The sequence below is a fragment of the Podarcis muralis genome, chromosome Z, assembly GCF_964188315.1.
Source record: "Podarcis muralis chromosome Z, rPodMur119.hap1.1, whole genome shotgun sequence".
Classification (NCBI taxonomy): Eukaryota; Metazoa; Chordata; class Lepidosauria; order Squamata; family Lacertidae; genus Podarcis; species Podarcis muralis.
Genome location: NC_135673.1, coordinates 11,027,178 through 11,041,091, shown reverse-complemented (window position 1 = coordinate 11,041,091; position 13,914 = coordinate 11,027,178). Strand labels below are relative to the sequence as shown.

General features: G+C 38.9%; 1 protein-coding gene across 11 annotated transcripts in view; it reads left to right on the top strand.

Annotated features, from left to right (window-relative positions):
- The window catches only part of RALGPS1 (Ral GEF with PH domain and SH3 binding motif 1), a 214,439-nt gene that overhangs the window by 39,876 nt on the left and 160,649 nt on the right, over positions 1-13,914 (top strand). For 9 of the 11 annotated variants that reach the window (XR_013391386.1, XR_013391385.1, XR_013391384.1 and 6 more), the window contains exons 3-5: positions 1,379-1,502; positions 6,059-6,166; positions 7,520-7,570. Coding sequence is in view for 4 of the 11 variants with exons in the window: in XM_028715422.2 (XP_028571255.1) it covers positions 1,446-1,502; positions 6,059-6,166; positions 7,520-7,570 (216 nt within the window). In the remaining 7 variants the exon portion in view is untranslated. The remainder of the gene's footprint in view (positions 1-1,378; positions 1,503-6,058; positions 6,167-7,519; positions 7,571-13,914) is intronic. The other 2 variants (XR_013391382.1, XR_013391383.1) reach the window with 1 other exon arrangement.

Below are 13,914 nucleotides of genomic sequence, written 5' to 3'. Positions count from 1 at the left end.
ATGCATTTTAGAACAGGCATACACATTTTTGGAGCAAATCTCCTGTTTATTTTGTATGAAGCTCCTCAAGTTGAACTCTTTCTTTGAAACAAACTGCTTAGTATTGGGGGAAGTTATATTGGTTCTTTTAGAACTGGTGCTCTCATTAAGTTTTCCATGATGCTTCCTTGTATCATTTAATTGGTTTACTTGTATCACTGAAAGCCAGAACTCAAGCTGGATTTGATACAAGGTCACATATGGAATTTTCTTTTGCTTTCATGAGAACATTATTTGAGCCTACACTCACCAAAAATGCAGTCAGGAGGTGGACAGAAGAGAGGAAAGGGAATATTTAGTGTTTCTGATATGAAAACCATATTTTTAAGTTCCTCTACCTCACTGGCTCATTTTCAGCAGCCATTTCATATATAGGGATATGTAATAATAATGATAATATAACAAAGGCTATCATGTCCTTGCCCACTTCTGAAAAGTTCTTGCCAGTGCTTTTTTTCTAAAAGAAATTTAAAGCTACTCTCATTTTCCTACTCATACTGAAATACTGCCCCTCAATGAAGCGAAACTTAGATTCACAAAATGTTTAGGGATATGTGCACCCCTGCATCCCCCCCTGAAAAAACACACTGGTTATTGCACCCTAATACATCTCTGTATCTGCTCTTAGCTTTTCTTGCTTGGCCACATATAGGGAATACATTTTGTTCTGTAAGTGGGACTGTTAATCAATTTGGTTTTCTTCAGGAGCAAGATGTACTCACATCATCCTTGTATTTGTTTTGCCTTTCCAGAATATCGTATGATGGTAAGTGTTGCTTGTGAGTTCACACAACTTTGAGTTCATTGAGAACTAAGTGTACATTTCTTATGTATGCAATTGTGATTTTTTTTTTATTCCCCTTTCCTTCCCCAAAGGCAGAGTATGTTCTAATATCAACCAATATCGAAAATACAGAGGATGATACCTCATTTAAATCAGTGGACCTAAGTCCATTAATTTCAATGGATCTATTCTGAGTAACATTGGATATTACCCAGAGTTAATGAAAATACCACAATACCAGTTTTAACCCAAACTTCCCAAAGAAAAAGGTAATATACTGCTCCCAGGAAATGTTTGGGCATTCAGCATCTACCAAGAGGAGTGTTTACTAGTTGACCAAGCCTCCTTCAATGTCCTTTAATACAAACATGAAGGCTGAAGAGCTTCCTCAGCCAGTATTAAGGGTTGAATTGGAACATAAAGAAGCAGGTGTCCTCTCACTTGATATATGGTACACTTTGCAAATAATCTTTGTGTCCCCTCAATAATGATCTTCCGCTCCTCACTGGTGGCCTCTTTTAAATCAGTTTCTCATAAAATGTATTTTTCTTGCAGCAGTTCTCCATCCTCTTGTGTCACCAGTGGTGGCTGAGCTGAAATTTCCTGCATCCTAAAGAAGAGTATGTATAAAAGGAATGGCCTCATGGCCAACGTGACAGTGACCTCCGCCACACCAGAGGTACACATTTGGTATTCTGTTACCATTTGTATGTTTTAATTTAATTGTTGTTTATTTTGGCATCTCTCTAAGACTTTCTGCCATTAATTTGTCTTGCCTAGTATCATACTTGTATGTATTTTACAGATAATGGAAATTGAACAGCTGCAGCCAACGTGGCTAATGGGCAGGGGTGATTGGACCTGTAGGTTAAGGAGAGGCCAAATGGGGAACAAACTAAGATCTCAACTCAGGGATGGGGAAGACATTTGATTCAGTTCTCTTTTAAAGACAAACCTACCTAATTTGCCTTTCTGAACAATATATAAACTGAAACACAGCCACCCTTCAAAGTCCACACTTCTCTGAAATTTGCAGTGCCGTTCTTCAGTCAAGTAATTTGTACAAAAATGTGTATACTTGGGTAACGTATGCATTAAAATGCTTATATTAGCAAAATTATTATTTATTAAATTTATGTACTGTCCTTCATCCAAAGATCACAGTGTGGTTTACAACATAAAAACACAAAATACATAACATGATAACAAAAACAAATAAACGAAAACAACAACAGCAACCCTATTCACTCATTCCTACCAGCCCCTCATCACTCATGAAAGCACCCAGTTTATCCTCTTACTGGAGGCTTAATCAGAAAGTGGGCCCACGCCTTGTTGGTTCCCAAAAGGGAAGATCCAATTTGGATGTCACCTGCTGTTACAACAGTTCCCCAAATACTCTTGCCCCTGGAATCAGCTACTTCTGTAGCCTAGTGATGCTGTTCTCCAAGGGCAAGGCTTCAGGGTACACAGTGCAGATGATTGGTGAGTCTTAGGACCCAACTTGTACTCTGTTTCCTGATCCAACAATGTCTAATAAGCTCTGATGTCTAGGAGCTCTGATACATGTGTGATATGTGGCACTTTTCCACCTGGTTCATTTTAATGGACACAGCAGGTCCACACCTGTTCTCCATTTTGAATGTGAATCTGCTTTGTTTATTGAATGGGAAAAGGCAGTCTGCATGCATATAGTGTGGAAATGCCTTCTGTATCCATGTTAATGTTTTTCCATGTGATCCCATACTTGGAAGGGATTCCATACACAGAAGGAAGGGGAAAGTGGTAAATGAGTATGTGAAATGTCTGTAGAACTGAAACAGTCACGTATTAGCAGCTATGACCTCCTTCCCCCTGAGATTCTAAAGTGCTGTGAATCAGAAAGACCCAGTTTTGGGGATATTGCAGAGGTAAATTTAACTCTATTGTGCACTCGACTCCATAGAGTATGTCTTTTTGCATGTTTTTCATGAGATCTCCAAGCCTTTGAAGGCTGGAAATAATAATACAAGATTATGAAAAAATGCATTTTGTTGAGTTCTGTTTACTTCAGCTTTCTGTGGAAAAGCTGTACAGAGTTACTGGAATTTACAGTAGATTTAAACCAGCAACTTACATGAAAAAATAGACAACAGAACTATGCAGTTCATTTTAATAATTTAGTATTATCATGCTGAAGAATAGTCACTGAGTTGAAAACATTGGAAATGGATGAGAAATGAAGACTGGCATCTTGTGGTTAGGATTTATACCATGTCCCAAAATTGTAAGAACCTAACTCCTAGCTGGGTTTTATACTTTTTGAGTGGAAGGTGAGAATGCATCTTCTATAAACATTACATTACAGTAATGTTACAGTAAATCTGTAATGTCCATTAGAAACTCTTGAAATTTGAAAAGGTTCCTTTGTGATTAAGGGTCTAAGTTCATATTTGACAGATCTAAGATATAATTCTGATTTTGCCACAGTCTTCCTGCATGGTTTTGAATAGCATACTGGTGAACAGTTATAATTCTGGGAATCTGAAGGGAAACCTCAGACTAAATAGAGTGTTTTCTGTTTAATGTAACAGAGAATGATCTGTGTGAATTCCCGTATTTATTAAAAACAGTAGTCTCCTTCCATTTTATTTAGTTTTCACAACTTACTATGTCTTCATAAGCATGTTTATTCAGAAGTAGGTTCTGAGTTCAATGGGACTTACAGCTTAGTATATTTGCTTAGGATTTTCTAAAATGTGTCCAGTAACCAAAAGACTTTGGTCATATACTCCAATATCTAGTTCTGTCCATACTTAGATTATATCACAAATATTTGCAGATATAGGTGTATGCCCAATTAGTCACTTCCTCTTCTTGCTGCCATCACTGCCTGCCCATGTACTGCCACAGCATTTGGGGATTTCTAGTTTTGAAAAAACAAAAGTCAGGGGGAACATGATGGGGGATAGAAGATTTTGCATGGTGTGAAGAAAGTGAAGACGAAGACATTTTCTCTCCCTTTGTCATAATAACTAGAACCTGGGGCCATCCAATGAAGCTGGTTTATTGAAGATCTAGGACAGATAAAAGAATGTTCTTCTTTACAAAGTGAAATTATGTCATTCACTCCCCCAAGATATAATGGTGGTCCCGTACTTGGATGGCTTTAAAGACGATTAGACAAAGTCATTGAGGATATGGCTATCAGTGACTATCAGTCATGTTCTACCTCCACTTTTGAAGTCAGAAATTCATTTTCAGTGAAGAGTGCTATTGCACCCAAGTCCTGTTTGTGGCCTCCCCTTACGCATCTGATTGGCTATTGTAAGAATAGGATGCTGGACTAGATGGGCCTTTGGTCTGATCCAGAAGAACTCTTGTGTTATTCTCCTCATGGTTAATGGCAGGCTGCTTAGCCCAACCCTTTAACTCTTTAAGTCAGCGGTTCCCAAACTTTTTGAGTTGCACAGCACTTTTCAGAAGATAAATTTGCCATGGAACACTTTTGTTGTCCTTATGCCAAAGGCACATATGTGCATTTTTGGCTGTTTTTACATTTATTTTACTTCAAATTTCTTCGCAGAGCACCAAGTGCTTTGTGGAGCACTGTCTGGGAACCGCTACTTTAAGTTTCTGGGGGGACAGTAAGTGACTAGGTGTGGGGGACTCCCTGGTCCTGAATGGGGTGGTAACTGTGCCCCTCAAGGACCAGGTCCGTAGCCTGGGGGTCATTTTGGACTCACAGCTGTCCAGAGAGGTGCAGTTTAATTCTGTGTCCAGGGCAGCTGTTTACCAACTGAGACTTTACCTGCCTGCACACTGTCTCACCAGAGTGGTATATGCTCTGCTTTGACTACTGAAATGCACTGTACATGGGGCTACCACTGAAGGTGAATTTGAGACTACAACTAATACAGAATGTGGCTGCTAGACTGGTGACTGGGAGCAGCTGCTGGGGCCATATAATACTGATCCTAAAGGATCAGCATTGGTTTCCAGTACATTCCGAGCACAATTCAAAGTGTTGGTGCTGATGTTTAAAGATCCCTAAATGGCTTCAACCCTGTATACCTGAAGGAGTGTGTCCACCCCCATCATTCAGTCTGGACACTGAGGTCCACCTCCAAGGGTCTTCTGGTAGTTCCCTCACTGTGAGAAGTAAAGTTACAGGAAACCAAGCAGAGGGCCTTCTTGGTAGTGGCACCCACCTTATAGAACACCCTCCCATCAGATGTCAAACAGATATACAACTGCACAACATTCCGAAGACATCTGAAAGTAGATGTATTGGGAAGTTTTAATGTTTGACAATTAGCTGTGTTTTTATTTTGTTAGAAGCTGCCAGAGTGGCTGGGGCAAAACTGTCAGATGTGCAGGGTACAAATACCCATATTTTATTATTATTATTATTATTATTATTATTATTATTATTATTATTATTATTATTATTAATTTCCTAGAGAGTTCTAAAAGTAGCCTAGCCTCTTCATGACTGTATTCACTTTTTTCTAGCCTTAAAGAGAAATTGGTAGGAAGTACTACTGGGATATCTCTGCCACTTTCCTAGTTTCACAAAGCAAGGAAATGCAGCTTCAATAGTGTTTCAGTGGTACCTTGGTTCTCGAACGGCTTAGTTGTCAAACAAATTGGCTTCCAATCGCTGCAAACCCAGAAGTAAGTGTTCCAGTTTGCAAACATTTTTTGGAAGCCAAATGTCCGATGCGGCTTCTGCTTGAGTGCAGGAAGCTCCTGCAGCCAATCAGAAGCCACACCTTGGTTTTCAAACCGTTTCAGGAGTCAAATGGACTCCTGGAATAGATTAAGTTCGAGAACCAAGGTATCACTGTATTTTGTTCTTAGCTTGGAAAGGAATACAGTGATTAATTAGAGCAGGCAAATGTTGTTACTTTTTGGTTCACCAATTCAAAGCTTTTGAAACGTCTAAGAATAGAGGCTTTACAAGATCCATTGCTGGGGGAAACCCTACTGATATATATACCAAACTTTATATTGAATGCTCTTTCTAATCTTATAGCTGCACATCTCTTCTCTTGCATTAGCCAATATGAGCACCAACTTGAATAGCTTTTGTTTAATAAGCAGAGGGGAGAATTGGATAGAAACCCGAGTTAGTAAAAAGTAAACTGGCATAAGGCTCAGCTTTGCTTTTTTCTTTGTGAACGCAATCATTAATTAGCTGACTGGCAAATTTCTGGTTTCATGTAAATCTATTCCTCCCATCCCTTTCCATAGGGCAGCAGCAGTTCTGACTCTCTGGAAGGACGGAGTTCAGATTATGCCCATAAAAGCTATGATGCAGTTGTGTTTGACGTATTGAAAGTAACTCCAGAGGAGTTTGCAGTAAGTAAAATGACTGATTTCATATTTGTGCTAAAAGTATTGACATGATCATAAGAATAGGTTCTCATTCAAATTTCTGAAGTAAATTAGTGTTCATCAAGCTATCTCGGGGGTTTACTTGATTTACATATAAAGTTTTTAATTCTTATACCCAATTGCAGTATAACTAACACTTTTTTCAGTGAAGCTTCTCCTAAGCTGTAGCCACGGCACCATGTTCACTTTTATAGAAACCTTTTTTCTAAATGTGAATGCAGAAGTGGAAACATAGTGCTCAGGTATTTGGGGCTGCTGGAGAGGCTTCAGCAGCACGTCCACCCACCATTGACTACATTTTCTCCCTTCCCCCAGGCATTGGAGCAGTTTAGGTAAAGAGGACCTTTCCTGCCTTATTTTTTATATTCAGGTGTTTGTTTGTTTGGGGGGGGGGTGTTTATTTTTAAAAAAAGGACTTCTCTGCAAGCCTTTTTTCCTGTTGGAACTTACCAGAACTCAGTTTCAACACCTCTCAGGTGGGCACCATTGCCATTCTAAAAGAACTAGGGAGGTGTTCATGGTGATTTCTGGCACTTCTTTTTCTAGAAAAATAGAACTGCTTCTCTGCCTGATAATGACAGACACTTGGGATTTAAGCAGAGATAATGTGACCAGGAGGGATTCTGCTTCGCTCTTCTGATTCTGCCAAAACTGAAAAGGCAGTAGCCAAAGCAGTCAGCTACTTTGCCTTTATTTCAGTTAAATGAGGTTTACTATTAGAAAAATGCACAAGAAGAGAAAGGGAACTATAGGAATTACAGACGGAAAAACTGAAATTAAATTGAGGAAGCAACATATAAATCCTTTCCCTTCTGTGCCTCTGCACTTAAGGATGTATCCTACTATGTTTTACTGGTTCTACTCTAAATATGACTAACATTGGATAGAAAGCTAAATGTCTACATTGCAGAATCTGTGAATAGTTTCCAATATTTGTCTTACACAGAGTAGAGCCATTGAAAGTGATGGACACAACCAACTTAGGTATATTAATTTCAATGGGTCTATTGAGTAAGGAGCAAAATTTAGCTGGATGTCACACAACCCTTGTTGCCTTGTTTGGTCAAGAATGTGGGGAAAGGAGCTCTTAAAAAGTGTCATAAGTGAGCTATTGAATCACAAATTACTTTAACAGTGCATTTCATCACAGCAGTGTTAAGATTTTTGTACAATATCAGCTTTTCTGAAGACTACGCACATATGATCCGGGGCCTAAGTGTTGTCAGAATTTTCTGTCTTGGGCAAAAGGATCTTGGACTAGCACAGAATCAAGTATTTGTAGATTTGTAATTGTTCTTTCTCTAACTTTTGTTACAGAGTCAGATTACATTGATGGATATGCCTGTGTTTAAAGCTATTCAGCCAGAGGTATGTGCCCTGATATTAACTTTTAATAAATGTTGGAAGTCAACAATGACCATTTGGATAACTTTATATGTATTTCAAGGGAAAAGAACTGTTATTAACGTAAGACCCAAACTGTACCTAGCTCTGCACAGTGAAGTACCTATATAAAGGCTGTAAGTGCAAAGTGACAATTTAACCTGCATCAGGAAATGCAAATAATATTTCTGAGAAGCTGGATCCCCTCTGAGATTTTTCATGTGCCTCTTGTGCTGAAAGTTCCCCCACTCCTACTATAAATGCTATCAATCAATCAATCAATCAATCAATCAATCATATACACCTCCCCCAAGGGCAAAGAGAGGAGCTGCAAGAGAAGCCCAATCATTTCAAATTCCCAACAGGATGAGAACTCAGCCTCTCTCCCTACTATCTCTTTCCATAGAAGAAAACATGACAGGCAGAGGAAGCAGGATGGGGCCCAGCATAATTTTTTCTCTGGCATATTGGCGAATATGAACAAGCAGCAGTATGTAAGTGGAAGCCATAGCAGATTTCAGGGACACTCCTTGTGCCACTCAGTCATTTGCTCAGTTTTGTACCACTGTGTTTACTGCTGCTGCTGAGGAATAATAATAATAATAATAATAATAATAATAATAATAATAATAATATATTATTTATACCCCACCCATCTGGCTGGGTTTCCCCAGCCACTCTGGGCGGCTTCTAACAAAATATTAAAATACAATAGTGTGTCAAACATTAAAAGCTTCCCTATACAAGGCTGCCTTCCGATGTCTTCTAAAAGTCTGGTAGTTGTTTTTCTCTTTGACATCTGGTGGGAGGGCGTTCCACAGGGTGGGTGCCACTACTGAGAAGGCCCTCTGCCTGGTTCCCTGTAACTTGGTTTTTTGCAGCGAGCGAACCGCCAGAAGGCCCTCAGCACTGGAACTCAGTGTCCGGGCGGAATGAGGAAAATAAAACCAAGGAAAGGAGCACCATTAAAAGATAAAAAAACCAAATGTCAATGAACAGGGTTAATTGGAAGTCCTTTTTGAAATATTGTATAACCATATCAGTTTTTCTCCATTTATTTCTTTTTTAAAAATCTATGGTCCAATGAAGACAATTATCACCCACCCACCCGACAATGCCCACTGGAACCCAAACAACATGATCATGCAATGTCAATTCCTGAAACATTCTTCTGGCTCCATTTAGAAAGTGTGCAGCAGAAGCTGCATGTCTTAGCCACTCAGGGAAGCTTTTACATTTAATGATGTTTTTGGGTTGTTGCTGTTGAAAAAAGAAATAAATAAAAAGGCCATTGGCCACCTTTTATTATTGTAAACTAACTAGTACCTCCATCACCCAAACTCCCCACACTCCCTTCACTTCCTACAAAACCTGCAAAATGTTCTGCTGCAAGAGTGTTCAGATCAGCCCTAGTCAGATTGATTGTGGTCAGCTTAAAGACAGACAGGGCATTGGCAGGTCTTATTCAGGTTCGTATGTTGATGTTGACTGACAGCAGTAGGTGGAAATGTGGTTTGAGACAAATTCTTTAAAATTGCTTGAATTTTCTATTTTAGAAGTTAGAATAGGCCTTCTAGGAAGCAGTGTAGACGCTGAGTTAAAGCTTGGCAGAAGGCTAGGAAAACTTAGAAGTCTTGCAAGTGTTGTAATACATAGCTGTCTTGTTCCCTGATGACTATAAGAAGTGACTAATTTTATCAGGAGATGTCTGGTGAATGCAGTCAGAGCTCTGACATATATAATTGCTTCCATCTGTACTTACGCATACAGCATGTGTTCTAAGACCAATTAGATCTCAGATGCTGATATTGCTAACAGTGGCTTTTCCAGCTGTCTCTTTTAATTCTATGTAGTCAAATTAAAATTTGTTACATTCTGGCATGTGTTATTCTTTGAACTTAGTTTTGATGTGGCATCTTACTGATAGAATGATAACATAATTCTATGGGCTAGATATATTTGTGTCCCAATAATGGTTTTAACGGGCTACTACATTTATATATGAGGGAAGGCTATTTCCTAAGTGCTTCTGCCTATTTAGATTTGGAAATGTTCTCCCCAGAGAGGCTTCACAGGCACCTACAATGTATTTATATCAGCATCAGGTGAAAAGCTTTGTATTCTACCAGGCTTTAGGGCTTCTGAGAATTTCTGCAATTCTGGCATTCTGAAGCCGTGAGAAAGTTATGGTACTGGTTGATATTTGTTTTAACACTGCTGCTGTTTGGTTTTATGCTGGGTTTGTATTTGTATTTATTTGATAGTTCATTTTTACATGTTTATGTCCATCCACAGACTGCTGGTAATGGGAGTGGGAGTGGAGCTCAGAAGTATCATAAATTAATGATATGTAAAATATTTCATGGCCCTAGGAAATTTTATTTCTAAAGAAGTTTGTGGCCATTTTCTTACTGATTCTGCATCTTGGACTCCTCAAAAACCCCTCTGTATTCTTCCTGCAGCAGGAGCTCCTGGAAGAAATTACGCATGGCATGAATAGATAAAAGTTTTTCCACTCTCTCATCACACTAGAACTCGTGGACATCCAGTGAAGCTGCATGTTATAAGATTCAGGACACGTTAAAGAAGTACTTCTTTACACAGCACATAGTGTTATGTAGCCCATAACTATGGCACTTGCATGTCTTCAAATGATGATTAGACAAATTCGTGGAGGGGAGGGCTATCTGGGGCTACTAGCTGTGCTCTATCTCCACAGTTGGAGGCAGCAATGCTTCTGAATACCAGTTGCTAGAAACAACAGGAAGGGAGAGTGCACTCATGCTCCAGTCCTGCTTGCAGGTTTCCCACAGACATCTGGTTGGCGGCTGTGATAACATGATGCTGGACTTGGTGGGCCATTGACCTGATCCAGCAGGCTCTTATGTTCTTTGCGGGAAGTTACGTGCTTTAAATGTATTGTGTGTATGCAGCCTGAGATACAAAATACTTAAGTGGAGAAGGGCATGAACTTTGATTCTGAGAGCTTGCAACTCAGAACCAGCAACATATTTTCCACCCAAAGACTTGTTATAACAAATTGCAAAGGCAGCCTATTATTTGGCTTTAGCAAAAGGAATAGTAATGTTGTCATTCGTTGGTCGAGAGCCACCTACTGCTTTTCCTCACTGTGTTTATGCCATGGAGTTTAAGGATAACTAAAAAATCATCAGTCCTCAACGTGGTGCTTGACCTTTTCTGATGTCAGTTTTTATCCAGTCCTGAATGTAAGGCATTCCAGAGCACAGAGAGAGGTGTTGGATGTTCTATGAACATTAACAAGTGCCGTATGTTTGCAGATATTAAGTCATTTTTCCTTTAAAAATAAAGAATATTTTAAAATAAGAAAGTGATCTAGGGCAGATTGTCAAAGTTGCAGTCCCTTGGGCTGTCTACAGCACACTATGTATTGCAGCCCATCAACTGCTTAATAAAGCCCCTGAATTTTAGCAGTCTATTAGCATATATGATCACGTCACAATTTATTCTGAAGAGGATTGATACACTACAACCTTGACAGTACTTGTATCAGGTTGCTCTGATCAGCTTAAATAGTAAACAGTTTTTGTTCATCTTGTTCATCCCTAATTCCTGTCTGTTACTGTTTTCTCCCCATATCATTATAGTATCTTCTTCTGGTTTTCCTCATTTGGGCAGATGCAGCCTAACTCGTAAGAAGCAAGAACTCGGGAAGTGGTTTTTGCAGCTCAGTGTTGATTTTGGGGCTACATAAATATTTATACTAATCATTCTTTTTTTGAGTAACTGGAGTGACTTATGAGATAATTTTCATATCCTTGAGTAACAAGGGAAGCCTTGTAAGTCATCATTTGATCATTGTTCACACAGCTGTTATCTTCCCAAAATTTGTAAAATGTGTCACACCCACCCACCAACTGAATTATTTTATGCATTTAGTAGTAGACTGTGGAAACTACCATAAATAGCAGGATTTATTGCACTTGCATGATAAAATGCTACCCATTGCCCACTCCCCTGTCAGGATTCCTTCTCCCACCCCCACCCCCCAAATATCTAATGAGATGAAAAATGTACCCAGTATAGTTGTGTTAGTGGTACAAGGATGTGTTGGTAGGCAGATAGGGGCAATTTACTACAACTGCTAGTATATGATAACTATTACTTAACCTAGGTGAGTAGGCCAGTGGTAGGTTGTATATGATTGTATTTATTTGTGATAGCTAAGATGTGGAACGTTCACAGAATCATGTTTACTCATAAAGGAGGTTCTTATGATAAGCTCCTTTTTTTTACTGATTTTAATTGCAAGTAACAAAACATACCCATACAAGGAAAACAGAGCCTAATAATTTTACAAAGAATAAAGAAAAAATGGTGACTGATGTAGTTTTGGACATTCCAAGAAAGGCATTCAGATGAAAGTGTCTCTTCATAAGGTTCCATGAGTTGATGGAGGGTGAAAATCATGTTCAATTGTCTTAACAAAGTCAGTAAAAGGATACTAGATTGTATAGGTGTGAGTCTTTCCACCCCTCAGATTGATTTTCTTTTTGTGAAATGTTTAATTTGTTCGTACGCATAATATTGCTTGCAGAATCCAGGCTTCAAAAAGATTTGCATTTAAAGTTTACTAATTTTGCAATCACTAATCTAGCTGCAATTAATAAATGGAGGATGAGGTCTTTACTGGATTAGTTCTTAATCTGAAGAGTAAAATAAGATAGGAGTACTAATTTTTGGTCTGGTTGTAGCGATTGTTCCATCATTTGTTTGAAAAACTTTCCCCCCAAAACCACCACTTGTGTACTAGAGAGCCAGGTAAATTGCATTCCCAACAGCAGAAATTGGACGTGTTGTGATTAATTCTGTGCAGTCTAGCTGGGCACAAGGACATGTGATGTGCTATCAAGCATTTTCTTGAGTTCTAACTGAGATGGATCCAAATGGTAGTTTAGGGCAGATTTGCTCCCAGGGGTTTTCCTCCAATTCTGCTCCAGAATCTTTCCCCCATTTTAGGCTTAATGAAATTAGAGGAAGGGTAGACTATTGTGTGAGGAGATTTCCCTTTCCCAGTGGGTTGGTTGAGTTGAGAAGTTGCTCAAAAACTATTTCAGCTGGATAATGCTTGTGTCCTTGCATTTGGCTGATTTAGAAAATATATAACCAGGTCCTGGTGTATCTCTAACCAGCCACATGGTATATGTCCCAATATAAAATTTATTTCTGGAACTGTAAGGGGCTTTTGGTTAGCATAGAAGTCTTTGAGATTATATAAACCCACTTTTTCCCAAGCAAATGAGCCTGATTTGGCTGCTGTACAAAAGGAAGGCTGTTGAGTTATTGAGATTAAAGGAGAATCAACATGCAAAAGTTTCAGTCTCCATTCTTTCCATATGGTCAAATCTGATTTTAGAAGGGGATTAATAATGTTCTCTACTGTATTGTCCATAAATTATTTCATCTGAAAAGGTGAGATGTTCTCCTTTTATCAAAATGATCATTAAGTACAAGGTTTACTTGTACTTAATGGTTTACCACCTATCACCACTTCACCGTGTTTAAATGAGTGTAGTAATGTAAAGGTTTCATCCTGAAATTGTTATTGTTGGGTAGACCATTATCTTCTTTGCTTAATTGGCATACCCAGGCCATTTACTTCCCATGTTATTGACATTAAGTGTGGCAATGTAAAGTTAATTTAAAGTTATGCAGCTTATCCCAGGCAATGGATCTGTTAGGCAGCATAGTAATTTCAGTGTTGTTATCATATTCCATCAGCAAAAAATAAAGATGCTCTGAATTCCAAACTCACCCCTCACTAATTTTCCCAACCTTCCCAACAGAATCATCCCTACACCTATGCTTGAGAGTGAAATAGTCCATCTCTTCCTTCATAAGCCAAATGCTAATGAAATGAAATGAAATTGGGGGACATGAACATTAGCACTACTCCCCTCTTCCCCCAGAAGCAGAAAACATTTTGCATGATTATATTGCAAACAAAAATAAGAGACCAATAGCCTAATTCTTGCCTGTTTTGGTTATAGAGCCCATAGCTCTTGGTCCACCTTAGCTGGTAGTTTCAGTGGGACCTCAGGCAGAGAAGAAGCCACCTGTATGTTGTTTTTGCTGCTATTGTTTTTTCTGAAGGCCTTTTTTTGTCTTTGCTGCCAATCTCATTTGAGTTCTGTGCCTTCCTCTCCAGTGCCTACTTCTCTCAGTTATTTGTCTTCATTTGGTTGCTGTCCCAGTTGATATAATAATTTTCTAGCTTTGAGTTGTGTGGAGGCTTTAGCAACTGCTTCATAAGTTATTAGGAGTTTGAATGAGTAACCCGATCGGTACAT